This window comes from Xiphophorus maculatus, chromosome 18, assembly GCF_002775205.1.
Source record: "Xiphophorus maculatus strain JP 163 A chromosome 18, X_maculatus-5.0-male, whole genome shotgun sequence".
NCBI lineage: Eukaryota > Metazoa > Chordata > Actinopteri > Cyprinodontiformes > Poeciliidae > Xiphophorus > Xiphophorus maculatus.
Window position 1 is genome coordinate 15,358,896 of NC_036460.1, and position 27,436 is coordinate 15,386,331.

Sequence of the window (27,436 nt, forward strand, 5' to 3'; positions counted from 1 at the left end):
ACACACTGCATGGAGCCAGAATACACAGATTGCACCACGCATGGATACACCAATATCCTCAATAAAAAAACACCCTCAGTGAGTATAAAGACTAAAATATGTCCATGCAAGGAATGTTTGTTTAAACATGAAAACAGAAAAACAGCCATGATAGTGTTGGTGACCAGGAATACAGTAATACATCTTGTATTAAATAGTACCATGTGCTTTTTAGTGATGTTGTTTATGTTACATATCCATATGTTGTTTTGTCCCTGCAATTTCACGGCTATTTATCCTTTTCTCTCTTTCTGCAGGAGTAGAAACAGACTTCAAGAGGGTTTTCTCTCGCCTCTATTCTTATTTCCCTCTTTGTCTTTTCAGTTTTGTCCATCTCTGCAAATTGCATTTGAAATAAACACACATATATAAAACAGTGGAAAAAATTAAACCTCGTGGTTGTTCCACCAAATATTGATTTTTGAACTCTTCCTGAGTCAAAACATTAGTATTGTTGTTTATAAATTTATATAAACTTGTTCTCTTTGCATTATTTGAAAACTGAAAGCACTGAATCTTTTTTTTTTTTTTTTGCCATATTGGCCATTTCTCATTTTCTGCAAATACATATTACATCTTTGCTTGGAATTTCAGAGACATGTTATCAGTAGTTCATACAATAAAAGAACAATGTTCATTTTACTCAAAGATATACCTATAAAAAGTAAAATCAGATAAACTGATAATTTTAAGTGATCTGTTAATTTTTTCCAGAGCAGTATAAATCTTTGTTGTACTGTTGTGAAGGTAAATGTGTCGGGTTTCTCCTGGGCACTCAATTCTGAGTGCTACACTGTTGGAAAGGACACACATGAAAAAAAAAAAAATACAGTAATGGTCTCCACTTTTCAAACCGCTCATGTGAGTAAGTACTCCTTTATTGAAAGCATCTTGAATACTTAAGTACATTTTGGGAATTGAAATGTGAAATGTGATCTGCTGATGAGTGAAAAGAGTGTGGCTGAGCCAGCATGTAATGACTACAGACACCAATAACAGCAGCGTTAGAATAGCACGTAGAGTATTATCTCAGGGCAGCAAGAAAATAAGGCTTCATCTGAGCTAAACTAACTCATAAAAGACGTAATATTGCAAAAAAAAAAGTATTATTCAAGTCTAAATGCGGGGCATAAATTGCAACATTTGATGAAATTTGATAATGTACTTTTATGTGTGATTAAAGGACAATTTTAGCTTTGCATCTGTAAACACAATTAATGTAAAACTAAATTATTAGTAAATGACACGTAGTATCATCTCCACATGAGCAAGCAACAGAATTTAATAAAAGTAAGAGGAAGACAAAATTGTATTTTTTAACAGGAACCATAATGATTCTAAATGAACACAATCCATATTACTTTAATTATACAATATGCAGCTTAACCTATCCATGCCCCAAAAAGCATAGAAACTGAAGCAAGCAGCTGCAGCAAAGTGCACTTAAATCTTATTTCTGTTTAATGATGCATAGATAACATAAACAGCACTAAGATCAGAGAAGTTTTACCTTAAAACAGATTTTTTATTTAATCATATATTATATTGTATGCAATATTTAAAATTCTACAACAACCTTTTCTTTTAATGCTTATTTTTATTGATTAAATCTTACTGTACTTAATGTTGAAAATCTGTGAATATATATATACAGTGTATTCTGAAGCCTTGTTGTAAGAAAAAGTTATTTGAGTGGACCATAAAACTTTAACTAGATCCCTGCTAAAGGTTTTGTTCAGAGATTACAACACTGTTGAAATACAAAAAACCTTAACAGCACTTTCTGTTGCCCCTCATAACAAATAAACCTATATAAACGCAGAGATAGACACATTTTCGCAACAGAGATACTGTTTCAAGGCAATGGAGCAGAGTGAGAAAAACATATCGTCATATCCACCCTCCTTACATGCGTGTAAACTGCATGTGCATTCACCAGCAGGAGGCAAACAACACCAGTATGAATAAACTCATGAAAAAAATTGATGTGCTTTTCTTACAGTAGCAGAAAAGCACATCAGGTTGGTCTATAAAAACCAACCATGTGCCAAGAATATCAGGGCTATGTGACATTACAGCTGCTTTTTGTAATCCTACTGTTAAACATATAAAGTATACTTATTTAATAAGCATGATTTTTCAGTTGCAGGTCTTTATGACCTTACATCCATTTTGTGTGTATAATTTAAGCTTGATATGCAACTACAAGTCGAGTACACAGCAGCTTTCTTTCTCTGTGTGTGGTAGAAAGTAGATAAGTAAGGTTAGCACAGCCATAGGTCAGCTTGCTGCATAGCAACTGGATGCCACAGTCAGAAAACTGACCTATGAAAACACAGTATGTTTGTTTCTGAGTGGGCTTCTGCAGTGCTGACAGCTTCCCAGCCTTGAACACTGGGAGACATAATCACAGTGACACATAAGCATCTACAGCATGTCAACGGATATTACTGATATAAAAATGCAGATTTACCCACGAGGAAAGTTCCAAACATATTCTCTTCTTTCAGAGTGACCATGCACCGGGTCAGACCGAAACCCATTTCTTAAACAGATAAAATCTCCTCTATTGTGGTGATGATTAGTAAAACGTACGCGTTTCCATATATCAGACGGATGAGGGGAGAAGGAGACAGAGAGGAAGATAAAACAGAGACAGGACTGCCCATCAGCAGGGAGGCTCATACTCCAGTTTGATGACTGTAAGTGAAATAAGCTCTCCTCACATCTAAGCACCATGAAAATGTGGAGCCACTCCTGGCGCTGCAGGGAGGACCGGGGGGGACATGCTGCTGCTAAGTGGAGTCTGTGATTTTTATCACATAAACTACTGAAGAAGGAATTGCTGCGCTTGCCATTGTAAAATTGACAGTTTTTCAAAACCCTGAATTTGAGTCTTAGATTATTTTTTTCTTTTTCTACTAATATGCTTAAAAGTGGTGATCATTATCAAGTTTATTTTTTACTACATGGCATCAGAATCCAACTGATTCTGAGCATTTAAAATATGTATTAAACTTTATACTCGTTGATAACAATTGCAAAACACACGAACTCCTCAGATTTTACACTTAACCAACATAAAGCTCATTATTCCTTCAAAATGTCCAAAAAATCCTAAAATTAGGCAAAAACTAAAATAGGGCATAGGGCACTCTTTTTGTCTCCCGCCATGATATTCTGGTGCCAAAGCTGGTTCTGAACTATAATCATCTCTTTTTCCTTATTTTGAAAGGAAAAAGAGATTATATTATCTAAAACCCCTTTCTTCAAGATCATGAGTAAAAGATGAACTTCAATCAGTTAAACTAGTATTTTAAATCTTAATTCCCAAGTCTACCCCTTACAGTCCAAAGTAGTAGAGCAGAATTAGTTTGTTCTTCCTTGTTGTTATCCAATGATCTATGAACTCCAATACAGTTTAACTAGGCTTACTCAAACTATACCACATAATCTAATTTTGCCAATGGAGGTGTGATGATTACCATGAAAAAAACAAACAGAAACTACAGCTCATCATTAAACACAAGTTCTTACTTTTGACGGTGAGGTACATGGACTTGCTGACATCAGCTCCGACGTCGTTGCTGACCTTACACAGGTAGAAGCCACTGTCGTCCTCCAGAACATGTTTGATAAGCAGCGAGCCGTTGCTCAGCAGCTGGATTCGAGAGCCGCTGTTCAGAAGGATGGGCTGAAACTGGGGGACGCCGGCACCTGATGCAAGAAGAAAATTTTTTTTAGGGAAAGAAGATTTGTGTAGCTCATACCATACATAGAACATATCTTACAGATTTTCTGTTACATTTAAAAGTTTTACATCATCAGACAAACTAAACTAAAAAAGCTATTTTCAAATAATGATTCAAATTATTAGGGGAATCCAAACCACCTAATAACTGGCTGTGCCATGTTTGGTAGCAACAGCTGCAATCAAGCGTTTGCCAAAACTACCGATGTGTCTTCTGTGTGGAGGAATTTCTAGCCCAATAAAGAGTTGTTTCATCCAGCAACATCAATGATTTTCTGAGCAGAAACACACAATCTAAGGTCACGCATGTTAATTGGATGTAAGTTCAGACATAGGCCACTCCAAAACCTCAATTTTCCAGAGGTTGAATTCCTATTGTGCTTTGATCATTGTCATAACCTTACTGCATTTGAGCTGAAGCTCATAAAGTGATGGCTGATAACCTTGCAAAATATCATATCAGAATACATATTTTTAGCCCTAAAACACATTCTGTTGTGTACTTGAAGTCTCTATGAGTGCAGAAATGTTGAATTTAGTCTCTTCTGGTGCTGCATAGATGTACTTATATTCTGACTGGGTAAAATTTTTCAATCAGTTCAGTGTTTTCTATTTGCATCACAGTATTTGCTGAAAAACTGACGAATGATATCAAGGACTTCCGCTTACCAGTTTTGCAAATCTGCCATTTTTATTTCTTACAATGATTTTCTAGTCGAAGTCCAAAACTGCCAAAGTCAAAATGTTGTTGGCTGTATTAACACACAATTCCTCACACTGTCCCCCAACATCAGAACCTTTTCAAAGTGCCTGGTTAAATGTATTTTTTCTTGGAAATGTAGCCACATCAAAGAGGAAAGTCCTCTTTGTTTGAGTGAAGCACTTCAACAATAAGTGCTTCAGCAACTTCCGCCAGTATTAAGACGGAGTTGCTGAAAATCTCTATCTGGTTGAGGGGTCAGTTCCTTCTGTCTATGGAAACAATGGACACAACAAAGCGGTAAGCAGCAAGTCACATAGAAATGACAACAAACTTTCTTTGTCCTGACTGTTTGTTGCTTTGATAGCAGTAGCATCATGCCTTCTGCTTATGTAAGCGCTGTGAGCTCGATTTCAGGTCCTTGAACACAAAACCGTAGCGCCTGTTTTCAATAGTATTATTACATAAACAGGTTGGTATTGTTTTTTGTCTCGGGGAACACATGCTCCAAATTCATTTAGTTATGTTCTTAACGCTGGTGTTAGATAACTCGCTAAATATGTTGAGATCTGGCCGTCAAGACATATTTATTCATATTGTGGTAAAATTTTCTGGCTTGAACATGTAGGACTGGATGGACAAGTCTTCTGTTTTTGTTGTCTTTTAATCAATTTGGGAATAAAAGCTTTGTGTGCTGCTAAATAATCGTATTTTTGCTGTCATATTATAAAAATGGCTGAATTTGTCAAAAGCTTTGCTTATTTACTCAGGATAACTTTATCTCCTTTGAAGATCTAAAGCATTTTAGAAGAAATATGAAAGAAATCTATAAGGGGGAAAGACTTCTCGCAGTCCAGTATTTGCATTGCTGCCATGTTTATCTGCCCATATAGAAATACAAACCAAGTTATGCCTTTCATTTAGGTGTACAATGTATAGTGAAAATGTATGTTACGTTGGGTGTTTGCTAATATATTATTGAACTATTGAATCTATAGAAAATATGATAGACATTCCAAAGAACACAACTAAAGCAAAAAAAATTGTAATAATTTCCTACAGATCTTATTTTAAATATTACAAATTACTTTACTAATTACTCAGTCAGCTCTAACCATTCACTGTGATTCAGAGTAAGCAAGGCCTGACGCCTGCCTCTCATGAATTCACAGACAGACAGACAGACCCCATCAAAGACAGAAAAACACATCCGATTCTTTTATTCCTTTGATCATTGAAGCTGGCCGGCATACACGCACACACGCACACACGCACACCCCCGCACACACACTTATTCAAAGTCACTCTACTCTGTTGTTGTCCTTCTTTCATCCCAGGTTATATGAATGATGAAGCAAACATCTGGGCCCCCTCTTCATCTGCACTGCTCAAGTGGCTGAACGCACCTGCTGCCCTGCTGTTTCCCACTCCATCTGTTCAGTCAGCCTGCGTCTCTCCCTGATTTTCTCTTGATTAAGGTGAAGACTCTGCGAACCCTCAAATCATCTGTGCTTAATGTACCTTTGGAGTGTTCCCAAACAATAGTGGGTGGCGGATAGCCTTCAGCAGAGCAGTTAAGGGTCACAGTTTTCCCGTAGATCCCATCTTGATTCTCAGGCTGAACCACAAACTGAGGTGGAACTATACACAGACACAAACACAAACGAAGAACAGTTTTTTATTATGCACCATACATTTGATGTCTTTAACATAGGGAAGAGTGTATTTTTAGAATATTTGTTACAACAAAATACTTTCATTGGGGAAAGTGAAACAAAGAAATGCACAGACACATGCTATTTTTGTTTGCACAGATTTGATCAAAGACTGGTCAGAAACTCAAAATTAAAATATTTTTTGTTTTTTAGAATTACAGAAGTATTTAAAAATTAAGTCAAAGAGAAGAAGAAATGTGTTTGAAAGAAAACTACTTCCTCTGAACATGTATGCTAAGTTGGGTGCTTGCAAATATATTATTGAACTTGAAATTCATAGAATATATGTTAGACACCCAATATGTTTTGCATGTTTGAAGTTCAGTCAGAAAACGATAGAAAACTTAGTACACAATAGGAACGTTATGTGGTAGAAAACAGCGCTTTGAAATACTTTTGAACTTTAAACCTACTAAGAAAGCAATGTGACATAACTTATGCTCTAATATAAAATAACTATCACTCTTAGGAAAAAAACTATTTCTAATTGTCTACAATTGGCAGCAGAATGTAAACTCTCAGAAATAGACTATACAAGACTCATTGGTGAATCTCTAGTGAAAGACTGCAGGTACGCAGTTGAGGGTCATACCAAGGATAAAGTTGGTTTGCTTTCTTACCTCGAACAATAAGCTGACTCTGATGCTCCACAACGGCGGCCTCGTTTCGGGCGATGCAGGTGTAGTTGCCGTTGTGGTCAGGTGTCAGGTTGTTTATTCGCAGTGAGCTGGTGAAGTCGATGTTGTCGACCGTCACACCCAAGCTGGCGGGGATTGGCCGTCCATCTTTCTGCCAGGTGATATCCAGCGGCCGGTCGCCCGACATGACCACGCAAGGTATGAACACACGCTGACCGATAGTGAAGCGCTGAAACTCGAAGGGCTGGATGTATGGAGGGACTGTAGAAAAGAGGAAAAAGAAAACACCAAATGCCATTTTTAGGTGCTGATCTACTGTAGCTGCAGAAATAATCTTAACCGACTCATTTATTGTTTTGGCTATTTGAAATTGGATCATTTTGACACAGTGTAAAATACTGTGTGAAGTCTGATGTCTGTGAAAAAAATCCATGTCTGGAGCAAGTGAGTCAGGTTAAAGAAAGGGATATGTTCGTTAGAAGATAAAACGCTTTGAAAAGGACTTACAAACATTGAACCTTCACACATTTTTATTATGTTACAACCAAACTTCAACATAATTCACCAATGTTAAGTGGAAGAAAAATTATAAATTCTGTTTTTATATATATATATATATATATATATATATATATATATATATATATATATATATATATATATATATATATATATATATATAAAATGTGCTGGACACAATTTTCAATAATTTCACATTAGATTTTCTTTTTTATCAGTTCTCCCCATTAAGCTCTAAACATTCAAAAACTCAACTGGTTTATGCATACATTTTGTTTGTTCATTCATCATACAGTAATTGAGTCTAATGTAGATGTAAAACATAATGGTCTCATTCCAGTGCATATACTCAAGTCTTATAAAGTAGAGGCTGATTCCTAAGATGACTCCACTGCTGAGTGGGTCAGGAAACTGAGTCTGGCTGCAGAATCACACAGTTATATAATAATAATGTATTCAAATTGCTTGCTCTGTATTCACTGGGAAATCTCCGACCATCGCACAAGTCATCAGCTACTGTGTCCAAGCGAGTTCAAACAGCACTGAAATACTCAGCACTTTAGCAGCTTATTTAATTCAAAACAAAGTGGAGATAATGGACTCCAGGGATTCCCCCAAAACACTTCCGCATTTTAAGCATGAGCAGAGTAAATTAACAAATGCACTTGCTCGCTACAGCACCACAGGGAAGGCTTGCTTTATATCATCACTCTCTCCTATGCTATCAGTCTCTTTTTGCCCTGGTTTTCTTTGCTCCACGGGAAAGTGTTTTATAGTGACAACAAGGCACCTTAATGGAGGCATAATGGGGAAGCCCTTTTTAGTATTACCTATTACAGTTGTAAGATCTCAGAGGAGATCAGTCGTTCAGCCCAGTAATATCATGAATGAATTAAACATCTTTATATGCATTGATACAGTGAGTGTACTTGCCTAATAAAGTCAACTTCTTCCCCTGGGAATTTTATCCCATAGATTTTAATTTACAAATTCAATCATGTCTGTTTATTGCATGTTGCTGCTTTTGGGAGTAGAAAGGTTAAAGACCACTGACACGTGCTCATCATAAAGCTCTATCAAATAAAGCAAGTGAATGGAAACACATGATCTCATACCTACCTTAACAATTTATTCAAATTGTTGGAAATACAGTGGGGTTAACAAAATGTTGTGCTGAATGAACAGGCTATTATTACCAACACAGGCCAAAAACAAACTATTTTGTTTCTGGTCATGTTGTAGGACCCTCCACCACCATTTAATGACAACAATATTGTTCAAAACAAAAACAATTTGGATGATAAAATAAACCCCCTCAGCAGGAGATAGTAAAAAAGAGGGAAATAGTTTGCTTTACACTCAATTGATTGTATTTTGACTAAAAACAAAGCATTTTAAAAGCTCACCAGTGCTTTAATGCACAAATGTGAAATAATAAATTTTAAAACAGAATTGCTTTCTAAAATATGCTACATCTTTAGGTTAATACCCTCTTGATAAATATATAAAAATGTCCCATTAAAACTGTAGAATCTAGAGTGGACTTTTTTTACTGATGTTTACCTTACAAATAAATCCCACTTGAACTAATACATACTAGATAAAAAATGAATCTAATATGAACAAAAAATAGACTAAATAAACAAATCTCTCCTCAGCTTCATATATGTCAGCAAGGTGGTATGTGCAACAGAAAAAAACAAGGGTAAGGTTTTGTTTGTATTGAAAAGTTAGATCCAACAGGATAAAAAATATTTGTGTCACATTAGACCTCAAAAACACCTGCTTAAACCACTTAATGCAAGTTTAAAGGCAGCATTGACAGATTACGTAAAGGGGTTTGAAAAATTTGAATGATACCTTTTCCAGGTGAGATTAGCAATTTGAGATACAATAGCCGAATTAAAACCTTTTGCTTTATTAAAAGCATCACACTGAAGCCTCCTACATTAACATGAAACTGAGCAAACCTTTTCACCTGTAAAAGACTCACCTCTAACCTGAACATGGACACTTTGGTTTTCCATCTTGTTGGGCTGAACCATCACCCTGCAGTTGTACTCCCCAGCATCCACCTGCTGCACGTTGCTCAACTTCAAGGTACCGTTATTCTCAAAAGCTCGCTGTCGGTGATTGAACGGGAGCAAAACTGAGTTTTTGTACCACTTTATGGAGTAGTAAGGGTAGCCAATCACACGGCAGTGAACAAAGGCATCCCGTCCTGCAATCGCTGTGATGTTTTTCATTGGGCGGATGCTTGCTAGGCCTACAAATGGACAGAGAGTGAGAATTGGTTCTCAGTTCAAAAATACTGAAAGAGACTGGAGTATTAATATCACATCCAACTAGCTGATAAATTGGCTCTACCTTGTTATTTTATTTTGTAAAATAACTAAGTATACTGGGAACAAGTAATTGTCCTACTTACAGTTTTGTCACACATGCCTCAAATCATCAAAAGACTCTAATATCAGACAAAAATAATCCGATTAAATACAAAATTCAGTTTTTGAAATGGTATATTTAATGAACAAAAAAAGGCTACCATTACCAACATGCCCCTTTGATAAGTCATGAATTAATTGTGATTAATCATATTTTTCTTTTCAATTCCATTGACCACACCTTGACTTGTTTCATCCTAGCCCTGAAAAATGAGAACCTGACTGGAAACATGAAGAGGGCTGAAAATTCATGAGATGAAACCTAAAGAAAATCAAGACCGGACAAGGAAAAAAGGCATTTACATCAGTCAGTCTAGAACATGTTACAAAGATTTTTCTAATGCTTTAGCACGCCAGTGATTCACAGTGAAAGACATTATTAACAAACCAAAATGACTCCTAGAGCACATTAACGACTCATCACCAAGGTCACAACAACTAAGTCATGGGAGGCCTCACCTGCCTCAGTTAAATTCATAATTGCACAATAAGAACAGTGCAAGACCAAAACCACGGCTAACCATAAAAACCATCCCAAAAATCATCCTGATGAAAACATGTTTTAGACTGAGGAGTAAAAAATGAAATATTTTGAAGGTAAGCATCCTGGTATATTTGGTGTAAAACTAACACAGCATTTAAAAAAAAGATCACACTGATAGTCAAACCTGTAGGTAATAAGATAATAACCTGAAATTTGCTGCTTCACGATCTGAACGACTTGCCCTTATTGATAAAGCCATCAATTCTTCTGTCTACCATTTAAATTCATGCACATACCAGGAAAGGTCTAACTGTGACAAGATCACAAAGAAGCATGAAAACCTTCCAGTGGGAGTGAATCAAGACAATTCTTCAAAAAAGAGTTGGCCAAAACTCCTTCACAGTCAAAGATTTACTCAGGTTGGTTTTCTCTTATGCAAAAACGTGTTTGATGAGAAACATTTAGCTGTGTACCTAAATCTGTAGGTGGGAAAATATTTTGACATACCACAATATAATTTCTGTGTAGTTTCAGTTTTGCTACTTGCTACCAAGTATACAGTAAATCTGCTGTTTTAAGCTTCTGTTGCACAAGCTCTAAGTGTAACTATGCAGTGAGGCGGTGAAATGACAAGCAGATTAAAGTACCCTAACTATCTGAAGGAAATGTAACATTTAAATAACACTCGCTCTTTAATACACTAAGCGTCAAATAAAATGTAAAGTATTCAGAGTCTCATCCTGTATCTATTAAAATGGAAACAGAGTAATCTCTTTAACATCTGTTAGAGAAAAGCTGGGCTGGCTGCTTGAGTAAATACATGCAGACACAGACACACATGAATAGTCACTTGTACTCACAACCACATTGCAGATGAATGTACTCAGACAGAGGAAATATATTTGTCTTCTGGCTATTTACAAACCATATTCAGATAAATTTATGAGCTAAAAACCCAGATAATTATGTTAACTTATGAATACAGCTGTGATCAAACTGTAATAATTCAAAGAGACAATAATATTATATACTATTCAAGGCTGAAAGAAACAGAAAGAGACAAACTAAGGCTATTGAGTGAAGATTTAAAGGGAACACCACGTAATAAGATTTAATAAGGCAAATAAAATTAATGTGCAAAGTACTGCGTAAACAAACTCAAAGAAACCTTCAGACAAGTGCCTAGGGAATTAGAGAACATCAAAAAAATTAAAAGGAAATAAGCTACAGTTCATATTTCAGACAACAGCATTTGTTCCTTCACTGCAGACACACACAAAGAGACACACAGTTTGTGTATTGTTGTTCTTGGAGGAGCTGATTTGACAAGCACCTCTTACGTTTATTCGAGCCTGGTGGTACACGACCCCGGCCGAGTTGCTGCACGTGCACCGATACAACCCGCCGTCCGGCACCTGAGTGTGGGTCACGTTGAGCTGGCTAACCACGTGGCCCTCATGGGTCTCATAATGGCCCAGGTGGTGATGGGCATCTTTGATGACGGGGTCATCATCCAGCGACCAGCTGCACCTGGGAGGCGGCGTTCCCTTCACGTTGCAGACTAGAGACAGAGGTTCTTTGGGGTTCACCACCTTCTCGCTGAAAGAAGATAAAATTTTGGGGGTCCCATCTGCGTTGGGGGATGAGGCAGAGCACAGTGGGAATGAAACAGAAGGTCAGTCAATCAAAGCATTGTGTTTGGCATCTGTCTTTTGACTTGTCTCCAGATGGTACAGTATGTTTTGACTTCAATAAAATTGTTTCTAGATCCTTCTGCATGCTTAAACCACATAAGTGTAAAACTTAGACACTCAAAGACCCAAACTGTTTAATTTAATTTTAAGATAGTTTCATTCATTGAACACAACTTTTTAAAATTATTTTAGCAAAATCCCCTTCAAACAATTCAACTAAATTACAAGCAATTAGCAGCGACCTGGTTTGTCAGATCATCTTCACTATCTCCAGTGTCAGCATTTTGCTTGAAAAAAGTCAGAAAGTCTTTCTTCTGAAAATAGGAGATAGAAATACAACTTTGGAAATATTGTAAAATTGCACCAAAAAAATATAAATTAATAAAGGTGTAGCATGAATTTATTCATATTTGACTGTATTTTAAAGTGTGTAAACATAGGATATAAAGAGAAAATTCAATAACTTTATGCATGTACAGTACACATCTGGTCAGAAGTGAATGTAAATTCTAGATAATTTCTTGGCTTTTGATGATGCATTTGAGCTCCTTTTCTCTTTTCAAGATGAACTGATTCCATCCATTGAACTTCAATAAACTTTGTATGTAAGTCTGAGAGCACAAATTTATTGTGGATTTAGATGCAGCTATCTTCTTGAGTTGTATTTATACAACTTGTATTTAATCAAACCCTCTTTTTTTCTTTTTTGTTCCAGGAGTTTTTCTCTCACACATTCAGTGTAGTTGGCTTTTGAATTCTCTCTGCCTACCTGCAGTTTCTCCCTGATAATCCAGGTTTGTTCTATGTGATTATAGATGATCAATATCTTCTTCTCATGCCGCCCCAACAACAGAGGACAGTTGCCTAAGCAACAGCACCAAGGTTGATCATGAGGATTCACGTGCATGTGCTTTTGTCTGCGTTTGTGTTAAATCTAGCGTGATCGTACTTGTGGTGGATTGGAGTCACTGCTGCATAAACTCTAAGTTAATATCCAACTCATTGATTATGCATAGAGCAGCTGCTAATTCGTTTGCACACATGGGTTCTTAGATTAAAGGGGCATTTTACCTTCGAGAATAACCTGTACGAAGTCTTGTGCCGACATCTTGCCCTTCCTGGCGAAGCACTGATAAGCTCCGCCATCACTTTTCGTCATTCCCTCGATGATTATGTTCTCCCGGTTAAGCCCCGTGAAGCGAACACTGTTTCCAGGGTAGATGATCTCTCCGTTGCGATACCAAGACAGCTCGTATTCATCGGAACCGCTCACGCTACAAGACAGAGACACCTTGCTACCCACACTGCCTTTCACTTTTCGAGGACTGACCATTGCCTTCAAGGGCTCTGCAGAAACAGAAAACAGAATTACTGTTGCAGAAAAGTTGTTTCCTATCACTTTGATGGTAAAATTGAAGTGTTAAGAAAGATTGTCAATAAAGGCAGTTTTCTTTGATAAGACTTACGCTTAACATACATGCGTCCCATGACCTCTGCGTTGCCATAGCTGTTCCAAACTTCACATACATACGTTCCCGAGTCACTGGGCTGTGCATTCTCTATGAGCAATCCTGAGATGGTCTGGCGAAAGCGACTGTCTGGCTCCAAGGGGCTGTTGTCCTTCAGCCAGCGGTATTTGGGTGTGGGGAAGCCTGAGGCCTTACAGGGCAGCTGCACTCGATGATTAATCTTCACCTCTTTGTGGTCAAAGCCGTCCAAGATGGCTGGCTCAGCGTTGGTGGGGTCTGGACAGAGGAGATAATTTGGGTCAATTAGTTGTGAGCGTCGCCAAATCAGAATGTTGGACGCTAATACAAATAGTTGGGGTAAATTTTTTTTTTCCAACATCATCTGTGGCTCTTTGAAAAGGTATTCACGCCCCATTGGTGTTTTTCACATCTTATGTTACAACCATTCATTTCAACAATATACTTTTTTTTATCGGAGAAGCATAATGTGGTTTTGAATTGTGTCCACTTGTAGACAACAGTTGTGATAGAAGTCCTCCATCCTCCTGAGCATACCATCAACCAATCCAGGGTCAAGCAAAATGGTATCATGCACTAGAAGAAAACCTACAGAAGACTTGAGATGAAGAAAAGGGTTTGCCTTCCAGCATGACAACATCTCTAAATATGCCACCAGGAGCTGCAATGGGATAATTCAGATCAAAGTATGTTCAAGTTTTAAAATGACCCAGTTAAAATCCAAAGCTAATCCTAATGCAGACTGATTGGTTCACAGATGTTGTTCTCGCTAACTGAGCTTTAGCTATGATGCAAACAGAGGCAACAGTCTCAGTTCATTGATGCATAAAGCTGACAGACACATAAAAGCAAAGAATTGCACCAATAGTGGCAATGGCAGGTTGTTCAACAAAGTATTGACTCCAGTAGGATGAGTAGAAATGCATGCCGCACTTCTCAGATATTTCTTAATTTTTTTTAAAAATATAGAAAACTATTCTTTAATTTTCTTTTTCCCATTATGCCCTACTTTCTGATGGTAATGTCCTTGCCTCTGTGGTTGTGATGTGACAAAATGTTCAAGGGGTTTGAAGACTTTTGCACTTTCAATCTAGTAATAAATCAAACTAAGACACATTTTAATTTATTTGGTCAACGTGACTGAAGGGTGAAACCAGCATACTGACCTGACACAATGAGACGCGCGCTGTTGCTCTGCCGTGACTCACCGGTGTACCGGTGGCGTGTTGTGCAGCGGTAGTTATTTAGGCCATCCTCAGGCAGGACGTCCACAATGTACAAGGCTCCCGTAGATGTGATGAGATATCTTTGTCCTGGAGCAGATAGGAGAACAAGGTGAGAGACATGAAGAGCAGCAGTTGTTAGACTGCTACACAGTATCAAAGCAACTTTTTAAATCATAAAACATTCATTCACTCAGGCATATCTCAAAGATTTTTTTCTCCATGGGATACCAGTTAAGAATAAATCTCAAAGCAAACAAAACCGTTAGGAAGCTTCTTTGAAGACAAACAGAGTTTGTTATGTACATATTTAAACCAGTAATGTTAGTTGTGTTGGAACATAAAACACACACTCTCTTCGTAGCGTACCAGCAGTGTCAGAGCAATAAATTCAGATCTGCATATCTCACGCATCTCTGATCTTTAATAGCGTTTATTAGGCCCGAGCAGCAAAGCGCTGCGAAGGCCTATTGTATCTGTACTGTTTATTATTAGGCCCGAGCAGCAAAGCGCTGCGAAGGCCTATTGTATCTGTACTGTTTATTAGGCCCGAGCAGCAAAGCGCTGCGAAGGCCTATTGTATCTGTACTGTTTATTATTATTATTATTATTACGATTCTTCCCACCTCTTCGTGTGCCTTTTTGGGGGCTTTATCATATTCAAAAACTCACCAAACTTGGCGGTCGCAACTAGAAAATTTAAAAATTTTGAATTTTAAGGTTGTCGCAAAAATCGCAAAAAAAATTGCTGAACGGCAGCAATTAGCAATTTTCTGTTGACACAATGGTATGAACGTACTTCATCGTAGAGACATGAAATTTGGTACACTTGTAGAGCTCACCAAAAGACTCAGAACTTACATTTAATGTTATAAGCCAACTATCACAGAAAGTCGGCCATTTTGTATTGAACGTCCATTTTTTACCTCGATTTTGACGTTTACAGCCTTCGTATTTGATCGAACTCCTCCTAGGGATTTCGATTGATCGACTTCAAACTTGGTCAGTCTGATCATAAGGCATGTTTGATTTAAAGTTATCAAATTGGTGAGTTTTGGAGCATGTTGAAGGGGGGTTAGCAGGGGTCAAAGTTCACCTACTCGCCATGAAACACGAAACTCTTATATTTCCTATACAAAAGCACATAGAGGGACCAAACTTTCAGTGATTGATCGGCATCGGGTGCCCTACAATACCATATGGTCAAATGATGACATCACTTAGGCCACGCCCCCTGAGAACAGGAAGTGTCATGTTTTACTGTGAACGGTCGCTCTCTTAGCCCTTTGACCTAATCAACATGAAACTGTGTCCAGACACAGAAGACATGTTGGTGTGTTGAGGATTCCAACCCCGACCGGCTTTGAGATAGCAGCTGGGCGTGGCGGCGTGGCGAAGTGACCTGTAACGCCGATGCCATACGTTTGCTTCTAGATTCCACATGTTTCGACCGAGCTGCATCAAACTTGGCCTGAGTGATCCTGGAGGCTTGCCCGTCAATCCTAAGTCATCACATTATGACGTCATCTAAGCCCCGCCCCCTGGGAACCGGAAGTGCCGTTTTTTTCCTTGGAAAGCTCTGTTTATGGCTCTCTTGACCTAATCAAGTTGATTCTGTGTTGGATGACAGATAGGAAGTTGATCTCGCTTGCTTTAAAGTGCCAAGAGTTTTCAATGGCGGCAACGCCGTTCGTATACGTTTGCCTCTACATTCCACATATTTTGACCGAGCTGCATCAAACTTGGCCTGAGTGATCCTGGAGGCTTGCCCGTCAATCCTAAGTCATCACATTATGACGTCATCTAAGCCCCGCCCCCTCGGAACCGGAAGTGCCGTTTTTTTCCTTGGAAAGCTCTGTTTATGGCTCTCTTGACCTAATCAAGGTGATTCTGTGTTGGATGACAGATAGGAAGTTGGTCTCGCTTGCTTTAAAGTGCCAAGTGTTTTCAATGGCGGCAACGCCGTTCGTATACGTTTGCCTCTACATTCCACATATTTTGACCGAGCTGCATCAAACATGGCCTGAGTGATCCTGGTGGTATGCCCGTCGATCCTACGTCATCACATTATGACGTCATCTAAGCCCCGCCCCCTCACAACAGGAAGTGCCATTTTTTTCCTTGGAAAGCTCTGTTTATGGCTCTCTTGACCTAATCACGATGATTCGGATGATAAACTCTGTCAATGCTCGCTGCTGGCTGAACCGTGTGGGCGTGGCCAAACGGCGAATATCAGTCCCTCGCCATATGCATACGTTTGGCTCTAATTCACGCATGGATCATCCGATTGGCGCCAAACTGGATATGTATGACCTTTGTTCACCTCTAAAGAGCCCAACGGGTTTGAGATGTAATTTGACTCCACTGCGCCCCCTAAGTTAATACATCGGCCGTATCTCCTCGACGCATCGACCGATCTGCGCCAGATTTTTCGACAGCCGCCGGGGAGCGCCGCCGAACGCACTAACACCTGTCGCCCGGTGGACGGGCGGGGAAAATGCGCGACAGCTTCTGCGGCGGCTGGCGGGCGGCGGTGCTGGAAACTGCGGCGGAGCTTCCGCGGTGGGGAGCGGGCTGCGGCTCTGGAAAACGTGCGAGAGTTTCTGCGGTGGCCGGAACCCCCGCGGTGGCCAATAGGCCGGAGCGGCGCTTGCTGCGAGGGCCGCCCGAGGCTGCTTGCAGCTTTAATTATTATTATTATTATTATTATTCTGCCCCCCCAAAGAGGAGCCTTTTTGGGGGCTTTATCATATTCAAAAACTCACCAAACTTGGCGGAAGCGACTAGGCGGTTTAAAAATTTTGAATTTTAAGGTCGCCGCAAAAATCGCAAAAAAAATTGCTCAACGGCAGCAACTAGCAATTTTCAACAGACCCATTGCTATTCACTTACTTCATCGTAGAGACTTGAAATTCGGTACAGTTGTAGAGCTCACTAAGACGCTCAGAATTTACAAGTAATGTCATAGTGCAACTATCACAGGAAGTCGGCCATTTTGTATTGAACGTCCATTTTTTTCCTCGATTTTGACGTTTACAGCCTTCGTATTTGATCGAACTCCTCCTAGGGATTTCGATTGATCGGCTTCAAACTCGGTCAGTCTGATCATAAGGCATGTCTGATTTAAAGTTATCAAATTGGTGAGTTTTGGAGCATGTTGAAGGGGGGTTAGCAGGGGTCAAAGTTCACCTACACGCCATGAAACAGAAAACTCTTATATTTCCTATACAAAAACACATAGAGGGACCAAACTTTCAGTGATTGGTCGTCATCGGGTGTCCTAAGATACCCTGTGGTGAAATTTTTTTTTTACGTAGGCCACGCCCCCTGAGAGCAGGAAGTGTAATGTTTTACTGTGAACGGTCGCTATCTTAGCCCTTTGACCTAATCAACATGAAACTGTGTCCAGAGACAGAAGACATGTTGGTGTGTTGTGGATTCCAACCCCGACCGGCTGCGATGAAGCAGGTGGGCGTGGCGGCGTTGCGAACGCCATCGAATTTCGTTTGGCTCTAAATTCCACAGTTTCGGGGTGAGCTGCTCCAAACTCACTAGGATGGATCCTTATCCATCCCCGAACAGGAATCCATAGCGATATTTGGTGGGCGTGGCCTAATTTTTCTATAGCGACCCCTAGAGTATTTTAAATGAACAGCCCCAAGCCATGCTTAAACCTAGAATTACGAAACTTGGTACACATGTGTATCATGTCAGGACGTACAAAAAAGTCTCTTGGAGCCATGCTCTAAACCCAACAGGAAGTCGGCCATTTTGTATTGAAGGTCCATTTTGGACCTCGAGTTTGACGTTTACAGCCTTTGCATTTGATCGAACTCCTCCTAGGGATTTCGATTGATCGACTTCAAACTCGGTCAGTCTGATCATAAGGCATGTCTGATTTAAAGTTATCAAATTGGTGACTGTATGAGCTTGCTGAAGGGGGGTTACCAGGGGTCAAAGTTCAGCTACTCGCCATGAAACACGAAACTCTTATATTTCCTATATAAAAACACATAGAGGGACCAAACGTTCAGTGATTGATCGTCATCGGGTGTCCTAAAATACCCTGTGGTGAAATTATTTTTTTAAGTAGGCCACGCCCCCTGAGAACAGGAAGTGTCATGTTTTACTGTGAACGGTCGCTATCTTAGCCCTTTGACCTAATCAACATGAAACTGTGTCCAGAGACAGAAGACATGTTGGTGTGTTGTGGATTCAAGCCCTGACCGGCTGCGATGAAGCAGCTGGGTGTGGCGGCGTGGCGAAGTGACCTGTAACGCCGATGCCATACGTTTGCTTCTAGATTCCACATGTTTCGACCGAGCTGCACCAAACTTGGCCTCAGTGATGCTGTTGTGATGCCTGACAATGCTATGTCATCATATTATGACGTCATCTAAGCCCCGCCCCCTCAGAATGAATTAGAGAGATCTTCTGTGTAATTACATAATAAACAGTACATGTTCGTCGTTTGTAGGGCAATGCTGCCCTCTGCTGGCCACTGAAATAGTTTCATTATTTCAGTAATTCGACACCAGAGGGCAGCATTGCCCTGCAGATGAAATTCTTCGATTTTGTAATACACAGGAAAAAATAAAAAATTGGTATTTCTAACACAAAAAGTCACAGAGACTCCAAACTTTCAGTGATTGATCGTCATCAGGTGGCCTACAATACCATATGGTCAAATGATGACATCACGTAGGCCACGCCCCCTGAGAACAGGAAGTGTCATGTTTTACTGTGAACGGTCGCTCTCTTAGCCCTTTGACCTAATCAACATGAACCTGTGTCCAGAGACAGAAGACATGTTGGTGTGTTGAGGTTTCCAACCCTGACCGGCTTTGAGATAGCAGCTGGTCGTGGCGGCGTGGCGAAGTGACCTGTAACGCCGATGCCATACTTTTGCTTCTAGATTCCACATGTTTCGACCGAGCTGCACCAAACTTGGCTTGAGTGATGCTGGTGTGATGTCTGAAAATTCTATGTCATCAGATTATGACGTCATCTAAGCCCCGCCCCCTCAGAACAGGAAGTGCTATTTTTTTCCTTGGAAACTTTCATCTATGGCTCTCTTGACCTAATCAAGGTGATTCTGTGTTGGATGACAGATAGGAAGTTGGTCTCGCTTGCTTTAAAGTGCCAAGAGTTTTCAATGGCGGCAACGCCGTTCGTATACGTTTGCCTCTACATTCCACATATTTTGACCGAGCTGCATCAAACTTGGCCTGAGTGATCCTGGAGGCTTGCCCGTCGATCCTACGTCATCACATTGTGACGTCATCTAAGCCCCGCCCCCTCGGAACCGGAAGTGCCTTTTTTTCCTTGGAAAGCTCTGTTTATGGCTCTCTTGACCTAATCAAGATGATTCAGATGATAAACTCTGTCAATGCCCACTGCTGGCTGAACCGTGTGGGCGTGGCCAAATGGCGAATATCAGTCCCTCGCCATATACATACGTTTGGCTCTAATTCACACATGGATCATCCGATTGGCGCCAAACTGGATATGTATGACCTTTGTTCTGCTCTAAAGAGCCCAACGGGTTTGAGATGTAATTTGGGGAAAATGCGCGACAGCTTCTGCAGCGGCTAGCGGGCGGCAGTGCTGGAAACTGCGGCAGAGCTTCTGCGGTGGGGAGCGGGCTGCGGCTCTGGAAAACGCGCGAGAGCTTCTGCGGTGGCCGGAACCCCCGCGGTGGCCAATAGGCCGGAGCGGCGCTTGCTGCGAGGGCCGCCCGAGGCTGCTTGCAGCTTTAATTATTATTATTAGGCCCGAGCAGCAAAGCGCTGCGAAGGCCTATTGTATCTGTACTGTTTATTATTATTATTCTTACCCCCTCTTCGTGCGCCTTTTTGGGGGCTTTATCATATTCAAAAACTCACCAAACTTGGCGGAAGCGACTGGGCGGTTTAAAAATTTTGAATTTTCAGGTCGCCGCAAAAATCGCAAAAAAAATTGCTCAACGGCGGCAACTAGCAATTTTCAACAGACCCATTGCTATTCACTTACTTCATCGTAGAGACTTGAAATTCGGTACAGTTGTAGAGCTCACTAAGACGCTCAGAATTTACAAGTAATGTCATAGTGCAAGTATCACAGGAAGTCGGCCATTTTGTATTGAAGGTCCATTTTTTACCTCGAGTTTGACGTTTACAGCCTTCGTATTTGATCGAACTCCTCCTAGGGATTTCGATTGATCGGCTTCAAACTCGGTCAGTCTGATCATAAGGCATGTCTGATTTAAAGTTATCAAATTGGTGAGTTTTGGAGCATGTTGAAGGGGGGTTACCAGGGGTCAAAGTTCACCTACACGCCATGAAACAAAAACCTCTTATATTTCATATACAAAAACACATAGAGGGACCAAACTTTCAGTGATTGATCGGCATCGGGTGTCCTATAATACCATGCAGTGAAATTTTTTTTTTACGTAGGCCACGCCCCCTGAGAGCCGGAAGTGTAATGTTTTACTGTGAACGGTTGCTATCTTAGCCCTTTGACCTAATCAACATGAAACTGTGTCCAGAGACAGAAGACATGTTGGTGTGTTGTGGATTCCAACCCCGACCGGCTGCGATGAAGCAGGTGGGCGTGGCGGCGTTGCGAACGCCATCGAATTTCGTTTGGCTCTGAATTCCACAGTTTTTGGGAGAGCTGCTCCAAACTCACTAGGATGGATCCTTATACACCCGCCAACAGGAATCCATAGCGAAATTTGGTGGGCGTGGCCTAATTTCTCTACATCTCCCCCTAGAATATTTTAAAAAATCAGCCCCAAGCCATGCTTTATCCTAGAATTACGAAACTTGGTACACATGTGTATCTTGTCAGGACGTACAAAAAAGTCTCTTGGAGCCATGCTCTAAACCCAACAGGAAGTCGGCCATTTTGGATTGAAGGTCCATTTTGGACCTCGAGTTTGACGTTTACAGCCTTTGCATTTGATCGAACTCCTCCTAGGGATTTCGATTGATCGGCTTCAAACTCGGTCAGTCTGATCATAAGGCATGTCTGATTTAAAGTTATCAAATTGGTGACTGTATGAGCTTGCTGAAGGGGGGTTACCAGGGGTCAAAGTTCAGCTACTCGCCATGAAACACGAAACTCTTATATTTCCTATACAAAAACACAGAGAGGGACCAAACTTTCATTGATTGATCGTCATCGGGTGTCCTAAAATACCCTGTGGTGAAATTATTTTTTTAAGTAGGCCACGCCCCCTGAGAACAGGAAGTGTCATGTTTTACTGTGAACGGTCGCTATCTTAGCCCTTTGACCTAATCAACATGAAACTGTGTCCAGAGACAGAAGACATGTTGGTGTGTTGTGGATCCAAGCCTTGACCAGCTGCGATGAAGCAGCTGGGTGTGGCGGCGTGGCGAAGTGACCTGTAACGCCGATGCCATACGTTTGCTTCTAGATTCCACATGTTTCGACCGAGCTGCACCAAACTTGGCCTGACTCATCCTGGTGTGATACCTGACAATGCTATGTCATCATATTATGACGTCATCTAAGCCCCGCCCCCTCAGAATGAATTAGAGAGATCTTCTGTGTAATTACATAATAAACAGTCCATGTTCGTTGTTTGTAGGGCAATGCTGCCCTCTGCTGCCCACTGAAATAGTTTCATTATTTCAGTAATTCGACACCAGAGGGCAGCATTGCCCTACGGAATGACAGTTCACTGTTGTAATGGAGGAAAAAATTAAATAATTTGTAATTCTAACACAAAAACTCACAGAGACACCAAACGTTCAGTGATTGATCATAATCGAGTGTCCAATAATATCCAATGGTCAAATGATGACATCACTTAGGCCACGCCCCCTGAGAACAGGAAGTGTCATGTTTTACTGTGAACGGTCGCTATCTTAGCCCTTTGACCTAATCAACATGAAACTGTGTCCAGAGACAGAAGACATGTTGGTGTGTTGTGGATCCAAGCCCTGACCGGCTGCGATGAAGCAGCTGGGTGTGGCGGCGTGGCGAAGTGACCTGTAACGCCGATGCCATACGTTTGCTTCTAGATTCCACATGTTTCGACCGAGCTGCACCAAACTTGGCCTGACTCATCCTGGTCTGATGCCTGACAATGCTATGTCATCATATTATGACGTCATCTAAGCCCCGCCCCCTCAGAATGAATTAGAGAGATCTTCTGTGTAATTACATAATAAACAGTCCATGTTCGTTGTTTGTAGGGCAATGCTGCCCTCTGCTGCCCACTGAAATAGTTTCATTATTTCAGTAATTCGACACCAGAGGGCAGCATTGCCCTACGGAATGAAAGTTCAATGTTGTAATGGAGGAAAAAATTAAATAATTAGTAATTCTAACACAAAAACTCACAGAGACACCAAACGTTCAGTGATTGATCATAATCGAGTGTCCAATAATATCCAATGGTCAAATGATGACATCACTTAGGCCCCGCCCCCTCGGAACAGGAAGTGCTATTTTTTTACTTGGAAAGCTCTGTTTATGGCTCTCTTGACCTAATCAAGATGATTCGGATGATAAACTCTGTCAATGCTCGCTGCTGGCTGAACCGTGTGGGCGTGGCCAAATGGCGAATATCAGTCCCTCGCCATATACATACGTTTGGCTCTTATTCAGGCATAGATCATCCGATTGGCGCCAAACTGGATATGTGGATATATATGACCTTTGTTCACCTCTAAAGAGCCCGACGGGTTTGAAATGTAATTTGGCTCCACTGCGCCCCCTAAGTTAATACATGGGCCGTATCTCCTCGACGCATCGACCGATCTGCGCCAGATTTTTTGACAGTCGTCGGGGAGCGCTGCCGAACGCATTCACGCGTGTCGCCTGGTGGACGGGCGGGGAAAATGCGCGACAGCTTCTGCGGTGGCTGGCGGGCGGCGGTGCTGAAAACTGCGGCGGAGCTTCTGCGGTGGGGAGTTGGCTGCGGCTCTGGAAATTGTGCGAGACCTTCTGCGGTGGCTGGAACCCCCGCGGTGGCCAATAGGCCGGAGCGGCGCTTGCTGCGAGGGCCGCCCGAGGCTGCTTGCAGCTTTAATTATTATTCTTATTTTTCTGCCCCCCCAAAGAGGCGCCTTTTTGGAGGCTTTAGCATATTCAAAAACTCACCAAACTTGGCGGATGCATACGGGCAGTTTAAAAATTTCGTATTTTAAGGTCGCCGCAAAAATCGCAAACAAATTGGCTCAACGGCGCCACCTAGCAATTTTCAAAAGACCCATTGCTATTCACTTACTTCATCGTAGAGACTTGAAATTCGGTACAGTTGTAGAGCGTACTAAGACGCTCAGAATTTACAAGTAATGTCATAGTGCAACTATCACAGGAAGTCGGCCATTTTGTATTGAAGGTCCATTTTTTACCTCGAGTTTGACGTTTACAGCCTTCGTATTTGATCGAACTCCTCCTAGGGATTTCGATTGATCGGCTTCAAACTCGGTCAGTCTGATCATAAGGCATGTCTGATTTAAAGTTATCAAATTGGTGAGTTTTGGAGCATGTTGAAGGGGGGTTAGCAGGGGTCAAAGTTCACCTACACGCCATGAAACAAAAACCTCTTATATTTCCTATACAAAAACACATAGAGGGACCAAACTTTCAGTGATTGATCGACATCAGGTGTCCTAAAACACCCTGCAGTGAAATTTTTTTTTTATGTAGGCCACGCCCCCTGAGAGCAGGAAGTGTAATGTTTTACTGTGAACGGTCGCTATCTTAGCCCTTTGACCTAATCAACATGAAACTGTGTCCAGAGACAGAAGACATGTTGGTGTGTTGTGGATTCCAACCCCGACCGGCTGCGATGAAGCAGGTGGGCGTGGCGGCGTTGCGAACGCCATCGAATTTCGTTTGGCTCTGAATTCCACAGTTTCGGGGTGAGCTGCTCCAAACTCACTAGGATGGATCCTTATCCATCCCTGAACAGGAATCCATAGCGATATTTGGTGGGCGTGGCCTAATTTTTCTATAGCGACCCCCAGAGTATTTTAAATGAACAGCCCCAAGCCATGCTTAAACCTAGAATTACGAAACTTGGTACACATGTGTATCTTGTCGAGACGTACAAAAAAGTCTCTTAGAGCCATGCTCTAAACCCAACAGGAAGTCGGCCATTTTAGATTGAAGTTCATTTGACCTCGATTTTGACTTTTACAGCCTTCGTATTTGATCGAACTCCTCCTAGGGATTTCGATTGATCGGCTTCAAACTCGGTCAGTCTGATCATAAGGCATGTCCGATTCAAAGTTATCAATATGGTGACATTTGAACAGGTGGAAGGGGAGTTAGCAAGGCTCAAAGTTCCCCTGTGATCGACTGTGTAATACAAAGGGCTTTGTCATGTGTAGGGCAATGCTGCCCTCTGGTGTCGAATTACTGAAATAATGAAACTATTTCAGTAATTTCAGTAATTCGACACCAGAGGGCAGCATTGCCCTACGGAATGACAGTTCAATGTTGAATTAAATAGGAAAAAATTAAATAATTTGTAATTCTAACACAAAAACTGACAGAGACACCAAACCTTCAGTTATTGATCATTATCTTGTGTCCAATAATATCCAATGGTTAAATGATGACATCACGTAGGCCACGCCCCCTGACAACAGGAAGTGTCTTTTTTTTCCTTTCAAAGCTCCGTTTATGGCTCTCTTGACCTAATCAAGGTAATTCGGATGATGAGCTCTGTCAATGCTCGCTTCTGGCTGAACCGTGTGGGCGTGGCCAAATGGCGAATATCAGTCCCTCGCCATATTCATACGTTTGGCTCTAATTCACACATAGATCATCCGATTGGCGCCAAACTGGATATGTATGACCTTTGTTCACCTCTAAAGAGCCCGACGAGGTTGAAATGTAATTTGACTCCACTGCGCCCCCTAAGTTAATACATCGGCCGTATCTCCTCGACGCATCGACCGATCTGCACCAGATTTTTTGACAGTCGTCGGGGAGCGCCGCCGAACGCATTCACGCGTGTCGCCCGGTGGACGGGCGGGGAAAATGCACGACAGCTTCTGCGGCGGCTAGCGGACGGCGGTGCTGGAAACTGCGGCAGAGCTTCTGCGGTGGGGAGCGGGCTGCGGCTCTGGAAAACGTGCGAGAGCTTCTGCGGTGGCCGGAACCCCCGCGGTGGCCAATAGGCCGGAGCGGCGCTTGCTGCGAGGGCCGCTCGAGGCTGCTTGCAGCTTTAATTGTCTTTGTGTTCCTGCTTACAGTGTAACCTCCCCAGTGTCACCGTTTGATAAAGAAAGCCAATTTTTCTTCGGCTGTCACTGCCAGTTCCTTAAGTGCAGTAACATTATGTTAATTCAACAGATCAAACCAGGCTGAGTGGGGTTGTCAACATCCATGAGGAAATAAACTTTCCTCTGCAGCATCAAATGGATCCTCACATTCCCATGGGAGCAGACTGATGTCAGAACTGATTGAAAAATGCAATTTTAAGGAGACTGTCAGTGCTTTGTAAAGGTGAGTATTATAAGACAGAAACTGCACAAAAGGCCTTATAGGCTGGAGAAGGGACGGTTTCAGAAACTTTGATAACTACAGAGAAGGTGACAGATTGAAGCAGTAGCACACTACTTAGAGCAAGGCACCTTGTTTTATTGTTTAAATAAAAAATAATAATTAAAAATCACTGAAATAACAGCATTTTCTGATCAGTCTTTTTTTGTTTTTTTACTTTTTGGTGGGATTTTATATCAACAAGTTGTTTCTCCAATTAAGTCAGCTTATTACTGTAAAAAAAAAAAAAACTTCATTTCTACCTAAAATTTTGAACTAGTAGAAGACCAACACAAACAATGGATGACAGATTAGGATAATAATTGGTGTTATTATACTGAAACAAGTAAAGTCTATACTGATTGCTGAAGCATCAATTTGAACATAAAGACTGGAGGTATAATGTATATTCATCTTTCTGCAGAAAGATTTTTGAGATAAGAACAAACATGCATCTTGTAAAGTTCTGTACAATATTAAGATAACATGTTCTGCATCATTATTCTGCAGTCATCTATATTTTTTTTCCTGACTGCACTCCAGTTAGACTTAAAAAGGATGAACAGTAGACAGCATTAAAGCAGTAATAATTAATTTTATTTTCTGTGTAATTTCCAACAAGACACTAAAAACAAAAGCGAAAATTAACAACATTTATTGCTTTAATCTTTTTTGTGTGCGTGAAAAAACCCCAACATCTTCCAAACAGACATGAACAAGCAAGTGGATGGTAATCTTGTCTCTGTGTGGGTGACCAAATTACATACAGGCTTATTTAGGCCTTGTAACATCATCCCCTATAGATCAGACCATATGTCAGGCTGTAATTACAGTCTTTCTCTATGTTTCATGTTTCTGAGGCAGGCTGCTGTACTGCACTGCATTATAGCATTTCAGGATGGATATGTCAATTTATGACACCGTCTGGACAAATTTGCTGAAATAATAAAAAGAAAAACACTGAAGGGTTTTGCACCTTTTTTAACAAACCGTGCTTTAGTTTAATATTCATCCGGAGACTAATATTTACAAAAGAAGCAAAACATGTTTAATCTGCTAGCATTTTATGTGCATTTCTTTTATGTTTACACAGGCAAAATGAATTCATCCTTGTGGGGTTCAGCAAAGTGGGGGGATTGGTGAGGTGGGGGGTACACAGAGGGCGGGAGAAGCGAGACGAAACTGCTCAGCTATTGTAAGGACTGACCTAGATAGAACCGACAACGGA

The 27,436-nt window shown here is 41.0% G+C and overlaps 1 protein-coding gene across 2 annotated transcripts in view; it reads right to left on the minus strand.

The window, feature by feature from the left end:
- Positions 1-27,436, minus strand: part of LOC102233347 (Down syndrome cell adhesion molecule) — a 138,715-nt gene that overhangs the window by 30,945 nt on the left and 80,334 nt on the right. For both annotated transcript variants that reach the window (XM_005805922.2, XM_023351388.1), the window contains exons 4-11: positions 14,638-14,784; positions 13,451-13,729; positions 13,056-13,331; positions 11,624-11,920; positions 9,356-9,628; positions 6,826-7,104; positions 6,012-6,131; positions 3,577-3,756 (exon numbers count right to left, since the gene is read on the minus strand). In XM_005805922.2, the coding sequence (XP_005805979.2) occupies positions 3,577-3,756; positions 6,012-6,131; positions 6,826-7,104; positions 9,356-9,628; positions 11,624-11,920; positions 13,056-13,331; positions 13,451-13,729; positions 14,638-14,784 (1,851 nt within the window). The remainder of the gene's footprint in view (positions 1-3,576; positions 3,757-6,011; positions 6,132-6,825; positions 7,105-9,355; positions 9,629-11,623; positions 11,921-13,055; positions 13,332-13,450; positions 13,730-14,637; positions 14,785-27,436) is intronic.